The 20,418-nt window shown below is 44.1% G+C and overlaps 2 protein-coding genes across 6 annotated transcripts in view; one reads left to right on the top strand and one right to left on the bottom strand.

Moving 5' to 3' along the window:
- SEPTIN9 (septin 9) overlaps positions 1–3,153 on the top strand; it is a 191,159-nt gene extending 188,006 nt beyond the window's left edge. For all 5 annotated transcript variants that reach the window (XM_069951615.1, XM_069951614.1, XM_069951618.1 and 2 more), the window contains 2 exons: positions 409–460; positions 1,575–3,153. In XM_069951615.1, coding sequence (XP_069807716.1) covers positions 409–460; positions 1,575–1,707 — 185 coding nt within the window. In that variant the 3' untranslated portion in view covers positions 1,708–3,153. The remainder of the gene's footprint in view (positions 1–408; positions 461–1,574) is intronic.
- Positions 3,154–9,268: 6,115 nt separating this feature from the next.
- Positions 9,269–17,279, bottom strand: LOC138772679 (speedy protein 1-B-like). The gene is made up of 6 exons (XM_069953243.1): positions 17,059–17,279; positions 11,555–11,652; positions 10,540–10,598; positions 10,285–10,367; positions 9,870–10,038; positions 9,269–9,778 (listed from the first exon to the last, which is right to left on the bottom strand). Exons 1-6 carry the CDS (start codon positions 17,106–17,108, stop codon positions 9,551–9,553), a joined length of 687 nt encoding a protein of 228 aa, XP_069809344.1. The 5' UTR covers positions 17,109–17,279; the 3' UTR covers positions 9,269–9,550.
- Between the last annotated feature and the right edge of the window lie 3,139 nt (positions 17,280–20,418).

Below are 20,418 nucleotides of genomic sequence, written 5' to 3'. Positions count from 1 at the left end.
GCGCGCATCCCAGAACTCCCTGCGCGCCGGAAACCGGAAGTCAGGGCCCAAGGCGCGCAGGGAGCTCTGGGATGCGCGCGCTGCCGGGGGTAAGACGGAGCCAGACTCTTGTGACCGCAAGCAAAACAATGCTTGCGGTCACAAGAGTGATTGATCAGGGGGCCCCGCGGGCCCCCCTTGTGGCGGGCCCGGTCGCGGCGGCGACCCCCGCGACCACGGTGGCTACGCCACTGGACTGTACCGATCCAACAAAAATTGCTTAGATATTGATGCTCATGTGTGCAACCCTGGTACTGGTGTATACAGGACACTATCCCAGGGATACCAAATTCTTAGCATTTTTAAATGTGCCTGTATACCCCACCAGCTCATAGTAACCATGTTGTTGTTTTTTTTTTATCCTTCTAGTTGAAAACATAGCTCATTGTGAATTTGCCTGCCTGAGAGATCTTCTGATCAGGTGAGTCTTTTTAGGGTAGCATGCTTAGATATTTGGTATGAGCCTTTAGACCACATACTGTATTCTCCATGCCTGGGCATCCTGATATTGGGCTGCTAGTCCCTTGCGCTAGGGGTGGGAGCCTAGATCAGCTTAAAGGGGCTGGCCACTTTATAGTAAAGTCGTCCAGTGTATGGTATTGTTAACTGTACTCACTGTATATTCTGTTATTCTGGGATAAATAGTCATGTGAGCGGTCCTACTCAGTGTGTGTGTCTCTCTCTCTTTCATTTTTCTTCTGATACATTCCCTTTAATGTCCACACTGCAACCAGATGTAAAATAGCAGGTCTTATTATTTGACCAATACACTATAGTGGGCTGACATTCTGTCCGCAATTGCAGATGCACCGTTGTGGAGAGACATACAGATGTGTAAGGTGCCATACCCTGCTAAATTCTGCACTACTTAAAAATCGTTGGCTGTCAGCTGCACATTTCCCTGTGTGATAGGTGATGTGCAGCTGACGGCTGGTAATGGAAAGAACAACATGAATAATCTAGTGATTGCATAATTACTGAACTATATAGTAGAGCACTACTGCGCACATTGGGCTCTTAGAGATGGAGCCTTTGGGGGGGGGGGGACAGGAGGGAAAATATCTATTTAAAAGTTATATAATGACCTGTAACCGTGCGACTCCTATACATCCACAGGACAGCTTATCCTGAAGTGACACATACACTTTATTCCTCCCCCCCTCCTGTTTTCTATATCACTTTCCTTATATAAAAGTGCTGGATATTGCGGTGAAATTGCTTTCCCGCTTTGTATTTTTATTAGACCTTCTGTAACAAATTACATCTTCTCATTTCACCAGTAACAATAGTTCTGCCCTGCATAGAGCTTATTTACACCCACCACTTCCTTCCTTGCTTCCTACCATGATGTCACTTATTTTCTCCAGCGCTAGTTGGCCGCATTGTCGGTTAACCGACCACAGCCGTCATGCTATTTGCTCCCTTGCCGCTAATGGGCCGAAGAATTTGTTTTTTAAGTAGAGTTATATATCCTCTGTATATAATTGCACCTTGCCGTTGAGTTTAATAATAGCATTGTATTTCATTCCTTGAAGGACGCACATGCAGAATATCAAAGACATAACAAGCAGTATTCACTTCGAGGCGTACCGTGTCAAGCGGCTTCAAGAAGGAAACATACTCTCCAACGGCACTGCAGAAAAAGACTACTCCTCCAACGAGATGTAAATCGGAGGCCCAGCACTCCCATTATTGATCCATCCTGTCTTTCAGTTTTCCTTTCATGCGTCTTTGCTCCATCCCAACATTACAGGAGGGATATTAGGAAGAAAGATCAGGAAGGCTAGCCCATTAATTTTCAGAGACATCCCCCCCCTCCTTATTCTGCAAGGATGTGCCATAGAAATGAAAGGGTTAAAGAAGGTGGGGGACTGGGGAATTGTGAAGCCGCAGTATAGATATGGTGGGAATTGGTTTGACGCACTCGGTTCAATAGGGTTGATACATTGAACCCTATAGAAGCATTGGTGGCTGTGATGCCTTCTCCTACAATAGGGCCGAGTAACCTTAGAGAAGGTTTTCCCAGTAACCTTCCATAGAAATTGCCAAATTTTTGACGTGCCGAAGGTTAACCGTGAATGTGAAAGAGATGCCTCCCACTGCTGAACTATAGGTTAGACCCAGTATTTATTACTCCTGTATGTCCCTATGGGGAGGCAGAGAATGAAGATGGAAGTGAGAATGTTAGGTGGTGTATAAAGCCTTAGCTTATTAGATGTTTTTACATATTGCTGAATTCCTTGCAGTTCCTACCTTACTGGGTTGTTAATGGACTAGTAGCGCTCTGTTCATCCCCCACCCCCTAAGAAAAAAAAAATTACACTTCAGTTATTTATCGCCATTTACCTTTTTTTTTTTTATCCTTACATTCCAATTCTCACTTTTTTTTACTTTTTAACTTATGTTCCCTGGCTTTCCCTTCTTATCTCTTCCATTATAGCGCCCTCCCTGGTCTATATACCCATCTGTGTTACTGGAAGTAATGGATGATTAATACACTGAGTGGAAAACTAATGCGCTCCCTTCCAAATCAGAGGAAACAAATTGTGTCTCTTGTGTATTTAACTTTTCTTTCTCCCCCCCCCCCCCTGTCATTTGTGAATTGTCATATACTGTAATGATCTCCAGTTTATTCCTTTCTATTAAAAAAAAAACTTCTACTCGCTAAGCTGCATTCGATGAAACAAAAAATGTAAAAAAAAAATATAAAAAAAAAATACTTGTCGAGTTGCTATATTTTAGCAAATAAAAAAACTATATCAACTGAAAGATATATATTTCACATACTAAGGATTAAGGTATGAAGAGGCAGGATGCTTAATGCACTTGAAAAGATGCCACCCTGTCTGTGATGTTATTGTACTGTCCTTTGTTAAGAGGAAACTAAATGTGTTTTTGTTTTGTTTTTTGTTCTTTTTTTTTTTTTTTCAGATTTTTTTTGTTTTTGCTTATTTGTGATTTTTTTTTATTTTTATTTAGGGCTAAAAAGATCCAAGATTTCCTAAAGTGGCCTTTTATTTGATTTATATGCATTATGATAAACTAGTCTTTTTTTGTATAAATAATAAAGATGTGTTTTAAAATGTATTTCCTAAAATAAATGTTACAAATGCAGATCTTGTTTGGTCGTCTCTGTACAATGTTAGTAATAAAGCTTCTTTATTTTAAAGGAGAAGTCCGACGGGCAAAAAATTATTACGGACAGGGGGTGGGGAGAAAATAAAAAAGACAATATGCTTACCGCTCCCAGACCCCGCTGGCTGTCATCTTGTTCCGGGTACATCATGACCCAGTCACTGATCGGCTAAGCGGGGCATCCATAGCCAGAGGGGAGCTCTGCACGGGCATCGGGACAGGTGACTAACTTTTTGTTATGTTCCCCCAGCCCCCCAAAATTTTTGCCCCCCATACCCCCACTGGACTTCTGATTTAACCAAGAGTCACATGCTTGAAATGCAGCGGAAGACGTTTTGTATCTTATACAGATTTATACAGATTAAGCCCATGTTCACACTTTGTAAGACAGCGACCGTTCTGTGACACAGCTGTGTCACAGAACGGCTGCTGTCTGTGAAGTTTAACCCGGCTGGTACTGCAGTAGTGGCCAGATGAACTTCATTTCTTTTGAATGTTTGGAATACCCGAACACCCGAATGTGCTTGTGTTCCAATTACCCTTAGCTGACAATGTAAAGTGCGGCTGGAGACGCACTTTACATTGTCTGCACTGTCAACTTCATGTTTTAAGTGCGGCCTCATGGAATCACGGCCGGAGTGTATATACTCTGGCCAGGATTCCATAGAGCACAATCTCATTAGCCATTTTTAATAAATGGCAGCTGGTGTTGCAAACTGCAACAACGTCCGTTATTTATTAAAGATAAATACCTTGTGTGAACAAGGCCTTAAAAAAACTAAAACATTTCAGTACTTATCAGCTGCTGTATGTCCTACAGGAAGTGGTGTACTCTTTCCAGTCTGACAGTGTTCTCTGCTGCAACCTCTGTCCATGTCAGGAACTGTCCAGAGCAGTAGCAAATCTCCATAGAAAACCTCTCCTGTTCTGGACAGTTCCTGACAAGTTCCTGCTTCCATCCATATCCATTAAAACATTATGGCAATGCCTTCATGTTCCCTTGTCAGTCACCATGCCACTTAAGTATATGACTTTATACTAGCATATTGGAAAATAAAATTTTTAAAGAAATCCAGTGTATTAATGATTTTTTTTTTTTTTTTACAATCAGCCAAAATAACAAAAACATGATCATGAAGTAGGTGGTTCATGGAGTAATGGCTAAAATGTGCGCACCAATGGTCGCCATAATCACCAACCTAATTTACTTGTAACTAGTTCTATTGAGAGATGAGCGAACCTCAAGCACAGTCACATTTGTCTAAACCAGTGCGTGCAGCATTTGATTATCGGTGGCCAAAGAAGTTTGATTCAGCACTAAGGAATCTGGGAAAACATGGATACAGTCTATGGCCGCGCGCTTTCTAGGGGTGCTATTACATGAAGCGATTTTTCAACGATTAACAATAAGCGATCTCAAACGTCTGTGAACGACCTGAAATCGTTTGCCCAATTACACAGAACAATGATCGTTACTTATGATCGTTCTTGCGGTCGTCTTGTCGTCGAAGGATCAACGATAACAATAGGTCCAAACTCTATCAAACGACTAACGATTTCTCATTGGTCGTTTAATCGTTGTCTGCTATTACACTAAACGATGATCGTTGAAATCCGAACGATCTAACGATTTTTCGAACGATAATTGTTCCGTGTAATAAGGCCCTAGCTCTTTGCCATGGCCTGTTGGCTGCTAAGAAGATAACGTGAACGAATGTTCTCGAATAGGAGTGTTCAAGGGAAATCCAGGGGGAGATTTATCAAACACGTGTAAAGTAGAATTGTCTTAGTTGCCCCTAGCAACCAATCAGATCCCACCTTTCATTTTTCGAAGAATCTGTGAGGAATGAAAGGTGGAATCTGATTGGTTGCTAGGGGCAACTGAGCCAATTCTGCTTTACACTACATTGATAAATCTCCCCCCCAGTGTCTACTTATGTTGGGACATTTCCACCAAACGTGACACACTGACCATCTGATGTCACACTATGTAAAGCACATTGGTGAAGCTGTAGGGTGTATCTCTGAGAATAGTGGGGACCAGGAACCATGTCCAGTGAGCCTTCCAACCGGCATCTAGTACAGTCATGTCAAACTCTGGCCCGCAGTGCCATTATTTTTGGCCCGCTGAGCTTTTCCATTGCTGTATTAAATCTGGCCCACCTGACGTTGCAGCAGATTATAATATGGGTGGTCCGGACAGCTGCTCCTACTGGCTACTAAGAGACTGTTTGGAGGGCTGGCTACTATATAAGAGACTATTTGGAGGGCTGGCTTCTACATAACAGACTATTGGGGAGAGCTGGCCTCTTTTTATAAAACTATTGGAGAAAGCTGGCTATTAAATATATATATATATATATATATATATATATATATACACTCACCGGCCACTTTATTAGGTACACCATGCTAGTAACGGGTTGGACCCCCTTTTGCCTTCAGAACTGCCTCAATTCTTCGTGGCATAGATACAACAAGGTGCTGGAAGCTTCCTCAGAGATTTTGGTCCATATTGACATGATGGCATCACACAGTTGCCGCAGATTTGCCGGCTGCACATCCATGATGCGAATCTCCCGTTCCACCACATCCCAAAGATGCTCTATTGGATTGAGATCTGGTGGCTGTGGAGGCCATTGGAGTACAGTGAACTCATTGTCATGTTCAAGAAACCAGTCTGAGATGATTCTAGCTTTATGACATGGTGCATTATCCTGCTGAAAGTAGCCATCAGATGTTGGGTACATTGTGGTCATAAAGGGATGGACATGGTCAGCAACAATACTCAGGTAGGCTGTGGCGTTGCAACGATGCTCAATTGGTACCAAGGGGCCCAAAGAGTGCCAAGAAAATATTCCCCACACCATGACATCACCACCAGCCTGAACCGTTGATACAAGGCAGGATGGATCCATGCTTTCATGTTGTTGACGCCAAATTCTGACCCTACCATCCGAATGTCGCAGCAGAAATCGAGACTCATCAGACCAGGCAACGTTTTTCCAATCTTCTACTGTCCAATTTCGATGAGCTTGTGCAAATTGTAGCCTCAGTTTCCTGTTCTTAGCTGAAAGGAGTGGCACCCGGTGTGGCCTTCTGCTGCTGTAGCCCATCTGCCTCAAAGTTGGACGTACTGTGCGTTCAGAGATGCTCTTCTGCCTACCTTGGTTGTAACGGTTGGCTATTTGAGTCACTGTTGCCTTTCTATCAGCTCGAACCAGTCTGCCCATTCTCCTCTGGCATCAACAAGGCATTTCCGCCCACAGAACTGCCGCTCACTGGATGTTTTTTTTTTTTCGGACCATTCTCTGTAAACCCTAGAGATGGTTGTGCGTGAAAATCCCAGTAGATCAGCAGTTTCTGAAATACTCAGACCAGCCCTTCTGGCACCAACAACCATGCCACGTTCAAAGGCACTCAAATCACCTTTCTTCCCCATACTGATGCTCGGTTTGAACTGCAGGAGATTGTCTTGACCATGTCTACATGCCTAAATGCACTGAGTTGCCGCCATGTGATTGGCTGATTAGAAATTAAGTGGTAACGTGCAGTTGGACAGGTGTACCTAATAAAGTGGCTGGTGAGTGTATATAACTATGGGGGAGGGCTGGCTACTATATAAGAGACTATTTGGAGGGCTAGCTACTATGTAAGAGACTATTTGGAGGGCTGGCTACTATATACGAGACTTTGGAGGGCTGGCTACTATATAAGACACTATTGGGGAGAGCTGGCCTCTTTATATAACTATTGGAGAAAGCTGGCTATTAAATTTAAATATATATATATATATATATATATATATATATATATATATATATATATATAAAACTATGGGGGAGGGCTGGCTACTATATAAGAGACTATTTGGAGGGCAAGCTACTATATAAGAGACTATTGGAGGGCTAGCTACTATATAAGAGACTATCTGGAGGGCTGGCTACTATATAAGACATTATTGGGGAGAGCTGGTTACTTTATAAGACTATTGGAGAGAGCTGGCTATTATATAAAACGATGGGGAAGGGCTGGCTACTATATAAGAGACTATTTTAGGAACTAGCTTTTATAAAAGAGACTATTGGGGAGGGCTGGCTACTATATAAGGGGCTATTGGGGAGGGATGGCTACTATATAAGAGACTATTGGGGAGGGCTGGCTACTATATAAGAGACTATTTTAGGAACTAGCTTTTATATAAGAGACTATTGGGGAGGGCTGGCTACTATTTAAGGGACTATTGGGGAGGGATGGCTACTATTTAAGGGACTATTGGGGAGGGATGGCTACTATATTAGAGACTATTGGGAGGACTGGCTACTATATAAGAGACTATTGGGAGGGATCTGGCTACTTTCTAAGACTATTGGAGAGAGCTGGCTATTATATAAAACTGCGGGGGAGGAGTGGTATTGTATAAGAGACTATTTTAGGGACTGGCTTCTATATAAGAGACTATTGGGAAGGGCTGGTTACTATATAAAACTATTGTGGAGGGCCGGCTACTATATAAGAGACTATTTGGAGGGCTGGCTACTATATAAAAGACTATTTGGAGGGCTGGCTACTAAATAAGAGACTATTTGGAGGGCTGGCTACTATATAAGAGACTATTGGGAGGGCTGGCTTCTATATGACGCTCAAAAACAAAAAAAAAATGCAACAGCTCACCGCAATGGCAAGATACAGACATGAACATAGTTAAAAGCAGCCCCCCCCCCCCCCCCCCAACTGCCAAAAAAACCTCCACAAAAATTATGAGGCTCCTGGTTACCATTTGAAAATGGTGTAAATTGCCCCACCACATTACGGTGGCCTCATACCGGGGCAGTCCTTCACTGTACTATGGCCTCTCCATGGCATGAAATACGCCCATGCTCTGGGCATGCAAGTAATTACACCACCTGGGTAGTTTACACCATTTTTAAATGGTAACCAAGAGCCTCATTATTTTTGTGGAAATTTTTTTGGTAGTTGGGGGGGGGGGGGGGCTGCTTTTAACTATTTTCATGTCTGTAGTGGGTCTGTATCTTGCCATTGCGGGGAACTGTTGCATGTTTTTGTGTGTTTGCAACTTCAGCCGTAGCAATGTTTTCTTGCCCAGTGTGAATGGTGTTCTAGGAGAGCTGACCAAATTTGTCCTCTTTTTTTTCTGGGAGCTAATTACTATATGGGACACTATCTTCCCCCAGCTATATGTGGATAACATGGATATTGTCTGTGGTGTAAAGTTACCTTGAACATGTGGGCTAGATATCCGTGCAGCAGAGGTGAATTTGTATGAAGCAGCAGATTGGGATTTGTTATTTGAATCAGTTCCATGTAATATCACACTGCAGCTATTTGTGGTGACAAAATCCTCTCTGCTACATTTGCTTTATATACGTGCACTTTTGTTTTCTGGACTTTTGGAATTTCTATTTTTCCCAAGATCGACGGCTGAATTTTTTTTAGGGCTCTGATCTGAGGTTGGATGTTCACCTGCCCCAGAAGTTGGCCCAATACTGCCCCCTGCAGTACCTCACATATAACCGTGATCTAGTCAGAGCATGTTCAATTAAAAACCATCCTCTATTACCAATCCCTGAGCCAGTTCCTTACCCATTTAACTATATTTTACCCTAGTTTAAGCATCCTCAAAATATGCATTAACCTTCTATCATCAGGGCAGGGTCTCATTCCCCTGGGTACTGTATATTCATATTTACAGTAAATGGGTGGGTGGGGGGTTTGGGGAACTGCCCGGCACGATCATGATCACACCGTCCGGCAGAACTTGCACAGTGGGTGGTGATTTCTATCACCTGCAGAGGCTGCAGAGGCTGAGGCTGCTGGACAGTGCAATTAATTCTGCAGCCAATCCCCCTTTTACGGCATATAAGAATATACAGAGATCTGTGGCTCATCTCAGGTACCAGTGCCCTTGTGTGAATGCTCACTCCTCCCCGCGCCCTCCTGGCCCCCCACCCCACACACACACATTTTTTCATACATGCAGGTAATTCACAAAGTCATACAAATCATCTAAAAAATGGTGTGTTTCTTTCTTATATAAAAATAAAGAGTCAGACACAGCAAGTGTGTGTAAAAAAAAATGTGAAATTTTATTGTAATGTGTATGTAGAATGTATGCATGTATGAAGAGTGTACAGCAGCACTCAGGACAGGAAAAACCTCCTGTGGAGGAAACCTGTAGGGAATCCATGGCTGCTGTATGGCCCTTCCTCTGGGCATGCTAAGGGAGGTTTCATGTATAACATTAGTGCAAACATGTAGAAGTATGTAGTGATTGTAGAGAATGAATGTGGATGTTGTGGATGTGTGTAGGTTTTTGTGTGTATACTTACAAAGTATACGTCGTCTCCGCAGCTCTTCATCCATCTGATGTTCCGGGTTCCAACTCTGTGTCTGGCTGGCACTCGATGTTCTCTTCCTCCATGCACAGGCGAATGATGTTACAGAGAGAGCAGGGTAGAGGGATGTCCAATGGGCCTGCCATGATGTCATCTTCCTCATCCCTCCTGAACCAGCGTATGGCCCAGCTGTGATGTTCCTTCCGCTCTCTCTTCCATGCCCAGTGCTCGGGGTCTTGTGCCATAACCTAAAAATCAAACATCATATAAATTATTATAATTAACACAGACTTTTATTCACAGTTTATAGTCTCTCTGTTTTTTTTTTTTGTTACTAACCAGATCACAGGTGGTCCGGTCCACCCAAGCCTTGAATCCCATCTGGAGGAGCAACTGGTTGCGCAGGTTCTTCACGTCGTCCTCTGTCACGTCGTGCATCTGTTCGAGGGCCCAGGGGAAGATGTCCAGGTGAATCTCTCCGTCCTCTTCAAACTGGTTCGCCAAAAATCTGGAAAAAAAGAACATTTTAACCAACTTTAAACTTGTCCATACAGACAACTTCCAGGCTCAGATAGAGGAGATGTGATAAGAGAACCCAGCCTGGTGAGTGTAGTGGGAACCAATGCACATATTATAGTCTATGCATCGCATTCAGGTACATGTTTGTATTGCAGCCATGGTTTTGTGATGCAGCAAGGTGTCTGGCAGCTATATGTGTGTATATGTATGAGAATTAAGAGTAAAAGAAACTTACAGAGCCGAGAAGAAATATTGGCTGTATTCCTCAGTACGCAGGTTTGCTCTTCGGAAGTACGTGAGGACCATGGCCAGGAGATACTAGAGGGATGAGACGGAGAGTTAGAAGCTGGTGATACATTATATTACATTACATTATACACTACATAGGTATCTGTCCAGTATATCCCCGTGACTACTAATATCTGTCCACAATCCTACCCCAGCATTTATAGGGTTACACCAGCATCTGTTCTTTCCCTCAATATACTACCTTGTCGGAGATCCTATAGCAGCTGTCACTGGCCAGAAATCGCTGGATGTAGTCATCATCTACAAAAGTCACAGAAATAGGATTATTTTACTCCATTCACTGAATACTTTCCCAAAGATTTATAAACATTTTACAGTTGACTTTAGTAGAAGAACAGTTTACTGACGCATGATATACTATACTTTCTACTCTACGTTGTATGGAGGTGTGTAGTAACAGGCAGAGCAGGGAGAGAGCGCAGTGCTGTAGAGGGAACAGTAGCTTTCCTGAAGAACAATCACTTCTTTCTGTGGGCTATGATGATATTCATCCTTATTCTCATTCTTTAGGCATCTGCTATGGGGCGTCACTATCATCCTGACCCAAGGGGCAAAACTGCCGGCAATCGCTAGCACCTAAAACCTAGATGACATGTCCTGGATGCCGCGGCTAGGGGGCGCAGCTCTGTACATCCTTAGAACTCGCATTGAGGTACAGAGCAAAGAGCTACTGTCTTTTAGCTTTATTATTTACTCTCTAGTACACGGAGGGGGAATCTTTTGCCCTCCAGCTGTTGTGAAACTACAAGCAATATTACTATTTGTGCCACTATGGGTGGAGAAAAGATTAGGATGGTGTTGGAAAAGTGGAGATGTTTGTCTGGCAGGCTCCATGGATACAAGTTATGGACAGAAAGACTTGGCATGGCGGTCTGGGCTGGAAAGAATGTAACAAGAAGACCTACTTGCCCCCTGTAAGTCTTTGGATGTAACATCACTGTACAGTATAATCACTTATACTCTCTGCTGTGTCTGTGTGGTGCTGGTATCTGCTATTATATGGTACTTATAGTCTTTATATAGTGTATTCTCCTATGTAACAGTATGGCAGTATTATTCAGACAGTATATGGTGATAATGTGTGGTTATTATGGGGAAGTATTACTTGTCCCTGGTATATCGGTATTGTTTGTAATGTTGGTCTTGGAATACTAGATTTGATCAGTAAGGCATGGTTACACATGGTTAGTGTTTACCGAGGAGTGTGAAGAAGGCGGCCCGCTGTCCTGGCTGTGGCATGTCCTCGTCCATCTTCATCTTCTTGGTGTCCGGCTCCTCGGTGGCTGATGCTGAACTGTGAAAGAAAAGATGGCATCAAATGCAGAGTGTTTGGGTTCGGATGAGCCTGAGCATGCTCCAGGTTCACTCATCTATAATTCTCATGAACGATACCAAATATGTTAATTTTTTTTTATTGGGAAGGGTTTTTTTAATTATTTTTTTTTAAACTTTTTTTTTTTTTAACACTCTCCTAGATGACTTTTATATGCAATCATTGAACAGTATTATCAGCGATCTTAGAGTCCATAGAGTCTGCCTCTATGACTCCATGAGAAGTCTGCCAGGCAGACTCCATGAGAAGATCACCGATCCAACAGGACAGAGGCAAGTATTAAACCTCTGTCTATTATAGTAAGGGCCCTATTACACAGAACAATAATCGTCCGAATCGTCCCTATCCGGCCAATTATCGCTCTGTGTAATAAACACAACAATCAGCCGATGACAACGATCATCGGGTGATCGTTGATTCAGGTTTGGACCTATAATTGTCAGGCGCTGACCGCCCATTGCTACATGTAATAGCAATGTAAGGCCGGCGGCTGACGATTTGCAAAGTGCATACATTTCCTATCCATGCTCCAGGGCTCCTCTTGCGGTCCATTTCTTCCCGGGTCTCAGCTGACAGGCCGCTCACCAATCAGTGTCTGGGACCACCGCAGCCAGTGATTGGCTGAGCAGCCTGTCAGCTGAGACAGGCCGCTCTGAAGCTGCTGCGCACAGGACCTGGGGAGAAGCAGACCGCAATAGGAGCCCTGGAGCATGGACAGGTAATGCATACAGTTTAAGCAGGGGCTGTCCTTGTGAAACGATTATCGGGCTATGTAATAGGCCCATTAAACGAGTGCTGATTACTGGCGCCTCTCTACTTACCGCGTCTCTCCCTGCCGCATGCCCCCTGGTATAAAGCTGCCCCTTGCCACCAGCTGCACAGGAGCTTATGCTGTCCTTCAGGAAACCAAATTAGCTCAGTTGGGCTGATTGGTTCCCTTTAATGGTGGTTTTACACGGAACAATTATCGTTCGAATTTGCACGATAACGATCGCATTTGAGTGATAATCGTTCAGTGTAAACACAGCGAACGATCAAGGGACGAGCGAGAAAACATTCATTCTCAAATCATCGTTGGTGGTTCCCCCCAAAAAACCGCAGATCGTTCAGTGTAAACAGTCTTTCACCGATTTAAGCTATGTGTGAGATAGGCTTAAACGGTCGCAAAACGATTTTTCCGGACAATATATCGTTCCGTCTAAACGCTGATTGTTATGAAAAACACATCGTTCATTCGGAATCGTTAATCGTGCGATCGGGCTCTGTGTATAAGTACCATACGGAGTTAATGTTAGGCAGCTGTGTGATATGTCTGTCACTACCCCGGCTCCTGGGACACTTATGTGTGCAGGGCTGATCACACTGAAGCAACCTTGCACACATTAGAAACTCACTTCATATCAGGAACATTTATAAAGGTTCCTACTGCACCGGTCATCGGCAATAGGGATGTATATAGACGTATGGCAGACATGAAGGGGTTGATAAAAGACAACATATACGCTGCTAACACATTCATCCTGATAGGATTTTCTTCCTTGTTACTTTTATGTTTTTGTCATCAGATGTGTCAGACATGTAATGACAGAATAGTCAGATTTGATTGACAGCTGGGGAGATACGCGAGCTGCCGTATTGCAGCAGGTCTCAGTATTAAGACTCGGCGTGATCACTAACTTTTGACCTGTGTGAGGACATGCCAAACGTTACTACAAATAATAGTTAAGCTTTAGGTATAGTTCTGATTATGTAAATTTATTGTAACATAGAAACATAGAAGAGTGTCAGCATTTCCTTTATAATTATCTTAGCATAGATAGGTGCTCATCCCAGGCAGGTTTACATTCACTTACTGTAGATTTACCATCTGTACTATAAGTGGCTGCAGTCGTCCATTGGATGAGTCTGGTATTTTAGCTCAGCCCTATATGAATAAGTGAGGCTGAGTTGTAATACCAGACACAGCCCATGTGTGGCGCTATTTTGAAAAATAATCAGACAAATGTTTTTCATTCTCAGACTTCCATTGAGGCCAAACTCAGCTTCCGGTCTTATTTATTTTTTAGAATTGAAGCAAAAGTTATTGACAGACCAAAATATATATAGATATACACTCCGCCCCCTTTCATAGACCACACCCCCATGCCCTGCCCTCAAAATACCCCAAAATAACACCCTTGCATCAAACATAGTCCAGAATTAAAAGGGCTTCCTAGTTTAAAAAAAAATAAACATAAAAAAATAAAAACAAATCAGGCAGCAGATTGTGAAACCCCCCAATTCTCCCCTGTTACACCCCCTGCTGCTGCAGCACCAATGCATCATGTACATGGCAGCAGTGATGACACAACGTACTTACTGGTATGATCACCACCATGTAAACAAAGGGAACAAAAGGAACGATGGGAGCCTCAGTCCTGGAGCGGTGGGGGTTAACCAGTATTTTTTTTAACCCCTGGGCAATTCTTTGAATACAGAGCCCCTCATAAGAACTCATTCATATCCAGTGCTCCAGTATACATGATAACTACCGCCAGGGGCGTAACTAGAAATGGCTGGGCCCCATAGCGAACTTTTGATTGCCCCCCCCCCCCCCCCCCCGACTGAAGTAAAGTCATAACTACATAACTGCTAGCTCTGGTCAGGAGTGCTTGCAGTTAAAGGGACATTTGCAAAACCCAGGACACCAGCAGGGCCACCCGGTGCTGCAAATGATGACGGCTCAGGGGGCCCAGTGTACTGCAGGAGCAGGCTATGGGGCCCTCTGATGCGGCGGGCCCTATAGCAGCCGCTATGGCTGCTGTAGTGGTAGTTACGCCCCTGAACTACCGCAGTGTAACAGCACATAACACCTGGGTCAGTGGTCAAATATATCACTGGGGGGCAGTTACCCATATTACATTGCTGTGAGGATAAGGGAAAAGCGGAGGCGGGTGTCAGGGGTAAATCAGTGCACTGTGTATGGTTAGTATTGGGCTATACCTGTACAGTATATGACTGGTATCTGGGGTAAATCAGTGCACTGTGTATGATTAGTATTGGGCTATACCTGTACAGTATATGGCTGGTATCAGGGTAAATCAGTGCACTGTGTATGATTAGTATTGGGCTATACCTGTACAGTATATGGCTGGTATCAGGGTAAATCAGTGCACTGTGTATGGTTAGTATTGGGCTATACCTGTACAGTATATAGCAGGTATCAGGGTAAATCATTGCACTGTGTATGGTTAGTACTGGGCTATACCTGTACAGTATATGGCTGGTATCAGGGTAAATCAGTGCACTGTGTATGGTTAGTATTGGGCTATACCTGTACAGTATATAGCAGGTATCAGGGTAAATCATTGCACTGTGTATGGTTAGTATTGGGCTATACCTGTACAGTATATGGCTGGTATCAGGGTAAATCATTGCACTGTGTATGGTTAGTACTGGGCTATAACTGTACAGTATATGGCTGGTATCTGGGTAAATCATTGCACTGTGTATGGTTAGTATTGGGCTATACCTGTACAGTATATGGCTGGTATCTGGGATAAATCAGTGCACTGTGTATGGTTAGTACTGGGCTATACCTGTACAGTATATGGCTGGTATCAGGGTAAATCATTGCACTGTGTATGGTTAGTACTGGGCTATACCTGTACAGTATATGGCTGGTATCAGGGTAAATCAGTGCACTGTGTATGGTTAGTATTGGGCTATACCTGTACAGTATATGGCTGGTATCTGGGGTAAGTCATTGCACTGTGTATGATTAGTATTGGGCTATACCTGTACAGTATATGGCTGGTATCAGGGTAAATCATTGCACTGTGTATGATTAGTATTGGGCTATACCTGTACAGTATATGACTGGTATCAGGGTAAATCATTGCACTGTGTATGGTTAGTACTGGGCTATACCTGTACAGTATATGGCTGGTATCAGGGTAAATCAGTGCACTGTGTATGGTTAGTATTGGGCTATACCTGTACAGTATATGGCTGGTATCTGGGTAAATCAGTGCACTGTGTATGGTTAGTACCGGGCTATACCTGTACAGTATATGGCTGGTATCTGGGTAAATCAGTGCACTGTGTATGGTTAGTACCGGGCTATACCTGTACAGTATATGGCTGGTATCAGGGTAAATCAGTGCACTGTGTATGGTTAGTATTGGGCTATACCTGTACAGTATATGCTACCAACATGAATAAATGTCCAAGAACCATAAATGATGATCTGCAGCTGCTAACATACAGCGGGGGGCTGAGCCGCTGACTTCTGAATTGCAGTGAGAGCAATTTACAGGGAATATTGGGAAAAATGTATATCCTGGAAAATCCCGCCCACAATAAGTCACACCTCAAACTCCTCCCGTAGGAAGCCAACCCTTAAAGGGTAACTAACATTTAAACAAACTTGTCACAGTGACATGTTAGTGGTCTGTATCTGTGGGGGCCTGGGTGCTGAGACCCCCTCCCATCACTACAACGAACAGGCAGACACGCTCAGAAGGGAGTGCGCCGCTCCATCATCTCCGCTCTGGCTTGTAAAATAGCGGTGGACGGAGTTATAATGGACTGTGAAACTCATAGGCTCCATTATAATTCTACACCACCAATCAGAAAAACGCCACACCACCAACAAGTTATACACAAATGGATTTTATTGATGAAAACATAATAAAACACATCAACATTAATAAATACCAAAAGATGATCCATGACTGATGAACAACAAGGGGGGCTAAGAAATCTGGGGCTACTACCGTGTGGTACATAACACATAGCAATAATATACAATAGATCACAGTATATAACAAAGTGCATCATGATCATCACATACAGGAACTTATATCATAAAGAGCATGTAAGTGCATAGTGTATACCTGTAGCTGTGTAGGCAGTATATAGGCCAGATTTGGCCCCTGCTCCCACTCACGTTGTACTCCCAGCCTTTCTTGAGGGGCCCCCTCGAGAAAGGCTGAGGCCGAAACGTGCATCAGGGCGGGGGTCACATCTAGACAACATATTGCCACCCAGCCACTCCCTATACCAAACCCCTGTTAAATACTGAGGCCGCCAGTCTATACTTGCCACTACAGAGGGGCAGCCTCCATATTCCCTGGGGGTGTGGTCAGAGATGCATATAGGCACCAGTCCGGGCAATGAGGGGTAAAGTACCGCCCCCGCGGTGCCTAATGTCCCCCATACAGATCTATCCGGATGCCCTAACCTGCTGGTAGTTTCCCTATAATATACTGGAGACTTTTTACACACAGAGAGAAAGACTAAACAGATATTGTGACGGTCAGTAAATGTACGGCCCCTGCGGACAGCCCCATGAGGCGGTGTAGTGATGGCCGCCCCTGTACTTACCTCTCCTCCTCCTCAGAAAGGGCTATCACCTCCCTCTTCCGCTTCCTCATGGTGGCGCTCTCCTGATGGCTGTGGCTCACACCGAGCGGTCTCTTCTCTCTCTCTCTCTCGCTGTCTCTCTCTCTCTCCAAAATACTCGCTATCGCTGATCAATAAGAAGCCGGTCTTCACTCTAATAGAGCAATCGCTGACTGGCACCAACTGACAGTTGTTTACTTGGTTTAAACCCTGGTTACCCTGGGATACCATTGTTGCCGTCATGTGATCATGCTATATGCAAATGTGGATTTAAAGTGACAGTACACTGTAATACCGTTATAATGCAGTACTATACATTACATGGGCCACATCAGGAGATCTTCCCAATGAGCTGAAATTTGGAAAACAGCAACATTAGAAGCTACAGCTAAGAAACACATATAATACCGTCAGCATAAAGGTCATGTTATAGGAGACATGAGGGGGGCGGCGGCCTGAGGTTTGCCTCAAGCGGCACAGACCGCAGAATCGGCCCTGTAAGCACTCCTAATGAGTGCTTATAGCTAACAGTGTACTGACAGAGCACGGAATCATAAGCTCCTGATGTGACAGTACTCACTCAACCTCACTCGGGCAGAGCAGGCAGAGGAGTCGCTGGGGAACGAGGCAGGCAGGTGAGTACAGCTTTTTTGTTTTAATTGCACATGAAGGTGTGTATGTGTGCTTACACAACGTAGGAGAGGGTCTCACAGGGGAGATTCCAGCATGGGAGAGGGTCTCAGAGGGGAGATTCCAACATGGGCGAGGGTCTCACAGGGGAGATGCCTACATGGGAGAGGGTCTCACAGGGGTGATGTCTACATGGGAGAGGGGCTCACAGGGGAGATGTGTACATGGGAGAGGGTCTCACAGGGGAGATGCCTAAATGGGAGAGGGACTCACAGGGGAGATGTCTACGTAGGAGGGGATCTCACAGGGCAGATGCTTACAATGAAGGAAGGGGCTCACAGGGGAGATGCTTACATGGGAGGGGGGCTCACAGGGGAGATGCTTACAGTGGGTTCCCAACTACATATTACATACAAAGGAGGCTATGGGACCTAACTAATCTATAGGTGCACAAAGAAGTCTAAATTACTATATTGGGACACATAGGGGTGCTATCTTCAATATGGAGGCACGAGGATGGGGGGTTTATTTCCTATATGAGGGTACAGATTGGGGCCTTACTACTATCTGAGGCATAGAGAGGGACTAAGTACTATTTGAGGACCTAAACTGTGGCTACGTTCTTCATGGGAGCACAAAATGGGCACTGATACAGTCCAGAGCAATACAGAAAGGGACTTTGTATAGAGGTGAGGACAGTGCTGGAGCAAAGAGCCTAGGTTGTTTGTCTTGCAGATTCTGTGGAGATGGGGGGAGTCTTTGTGATGTCAGATGGGAAAAAAGAGGAAAAGTGAGCAGCCCCGCTTAGAGAAGATGTGCCCCTGTGAGTTAACGGATATAATTGCACTGTAGACACTTATCTTAAAGGGGAACTCCAGGTAGAGGTAAGAAAAAAAAGAACCTTCTGCAGAAGCAAATAACATTATTTACCTATCTATCTCAGTTTTGAAACTACCAAAAATCCATGTACTTTGGGGGGGGTCTTTGTTCTATATTGTGTGACTGTACTTCCGGGTTAAACAGTTGGACACAGTACTACAGGTTCCAGCTTTTCCTCAGCTGTTCATTACAGTCCTCCACCCTGCACATTCCCTGCCCAAAGCTGTTGCAGAACTTTTAGGTTGTGTTCACACACTGCAGTTTCATTGTGTTGCTGAATTATTTGCAGTACTTTATCATTTTATTGTTGTCCCACCCACACAGCACGCTGTATTCTCTACCTGTAACACCACACAGCAGGCTGTATTCTCTACCTGTAACACCACACAGTACACTGTATTCTCTACCTGTAACACCACACAGCACGCTGTATTCTCTACCTGTAACACCACACAGCACGCTGTATTCTCTACCTGTAACACCACACAGCACACTGTATTCTCTACCTGTAACCCCACACAGCACGCTGTATTCTCTACCTGTAACACCACACAGCACGCTGTATTCTCTACCTGTAACACCACACAGCACGCTGTATTCTCTACCTTTAACACCACACAGCACGCTGTATTCTCTACCTTTAACACCACTGTTAATGCCTCGTTTTTTCTCTTGGTGGGATTGGCAGTGCCGGGTCTGATCCTCTCTGCCATTTAGCATCATTGTGTCACTACATAATTTTTGTGAATACGCTGCAGTACTGCAATGAAACTCCAACATGTGTGAACATAGCCTTAATTTCACTGCAGAGTTTTGCACAATCAGTGAAGTTGCAGCACCTGCTTCTGGCTGGTCAGAGATGATGGATCACTCAGGGGATTGGGGGATCTAGCCAAGCCTCCTGTGACATCACGCCCTGCCCCCTGTCTGCATCATCTGCCTGTGCTCAGCAAACACACACAATGTGAGACAGAGGCATGGAATCTTTGTCTCCTAAGGTGGGAGTAGGAGACAATGTGGATTGGCACAGAGGCCAGTTTTCTTCACTACCTGGATGTCAATCAGCCACCAGTGTGGCAGAACTGCACAGATATGGTAATACATTATATATACACATCTATATAACTTTTAATAGAAAACAAGTTTTCCTTATATGGAGTTCCTCTTTAATCATCTTTTCTATCCACATTACTGACTTTCACTGAGGTGTGTAATATTCTGGAGATCTGATACTGAGTTGTGTAATATTCTGGAGGTCTGATTCTAGGGTGTGTAATATCCTGTAGACCTGATACTGGGGTCTGTAATATCCTGGAGACCAGATACTGGAGTATATAATATACTGGTGACCCGATAGTGGGGTTTATAATATACTGGGGACCTGATAGTAGGGTGTATAATATACTGGGGACGTGATACTGGCATGTGTAATGTTCCCTTTGTGTTGTTCTGACTGGAAAGTTCTGAAAAAAAACCCTCCACTGGTGGCAAGCCACAAATCACGCCCAATGTAGACCACAACCCCAATAAGCCACACCCCTTGTCTCTGGGAAAAAAAATCAAATGATGGCAACTATTGGTTTAACAATTCACTATACAAAAGCTTTACTGCCATTACAGTAGATACTGTATACAGTGGTACCTTGGTTTAAGAGTAACTTGGATTGAAAGCACTTTGCAGGAAGAGCTCACAGTTTTTCAGAATTGTAACTTGGTGGGAGGGGGAGTGCGGGAGGGGCCTGGTCTGCTTAGCGTGGTCTACAGCTCTGTACTCTGTCCCAGGAAGTCTCCCTCACCTTCCAAATCCTAGCAGATCCACTTCAGGCTGGGGCT

The sequence above is a fragment of the Dendropsophus ebraccatus genome, chromosome 14 (assembly GCF_027789765.1).
Source record: "Dendropsophus ebraccatus isolate aDenEbr1 chromosome 14, aDenEbr1.pat, whole genome shotgun sequence".
In the NCBI taxonomy this organism is placed as follows: Eukaryota; Metazoa; Chordata; class Amphibia; order Anura; family Hylidae; genus Dendropsophus; species Dendropsophus ebraccatus.
This window is presented reverse-complemented; position numbering and strand designations above follow the sequence as displayed.

Bases quoted from the DNA above. Each gene is read 5' to 3' on its own strand.
- LOC138772679 (XM_069953243.1), bottom strand. From the start codon at position 17,108: ATGAGGAAGCGGAAGAGGGAGGTGATAGCCCTTTCTGAGGAGGAGGAG. The intron at 10,368-10,539 runs GTAGTATATTGA...TCATCCCTCTAG, and splicing joins GCTATAGGATCTCCGACAAG to TATCTCCTGGCCATGGTCCT. The intron at 9,779-9,869 runs GTTAGTAACAAA...TTTGATTTTTAG, and splicing joins ACCGGACCACCTGTGATCTG to GTTATGGCACAAGACCCCGA.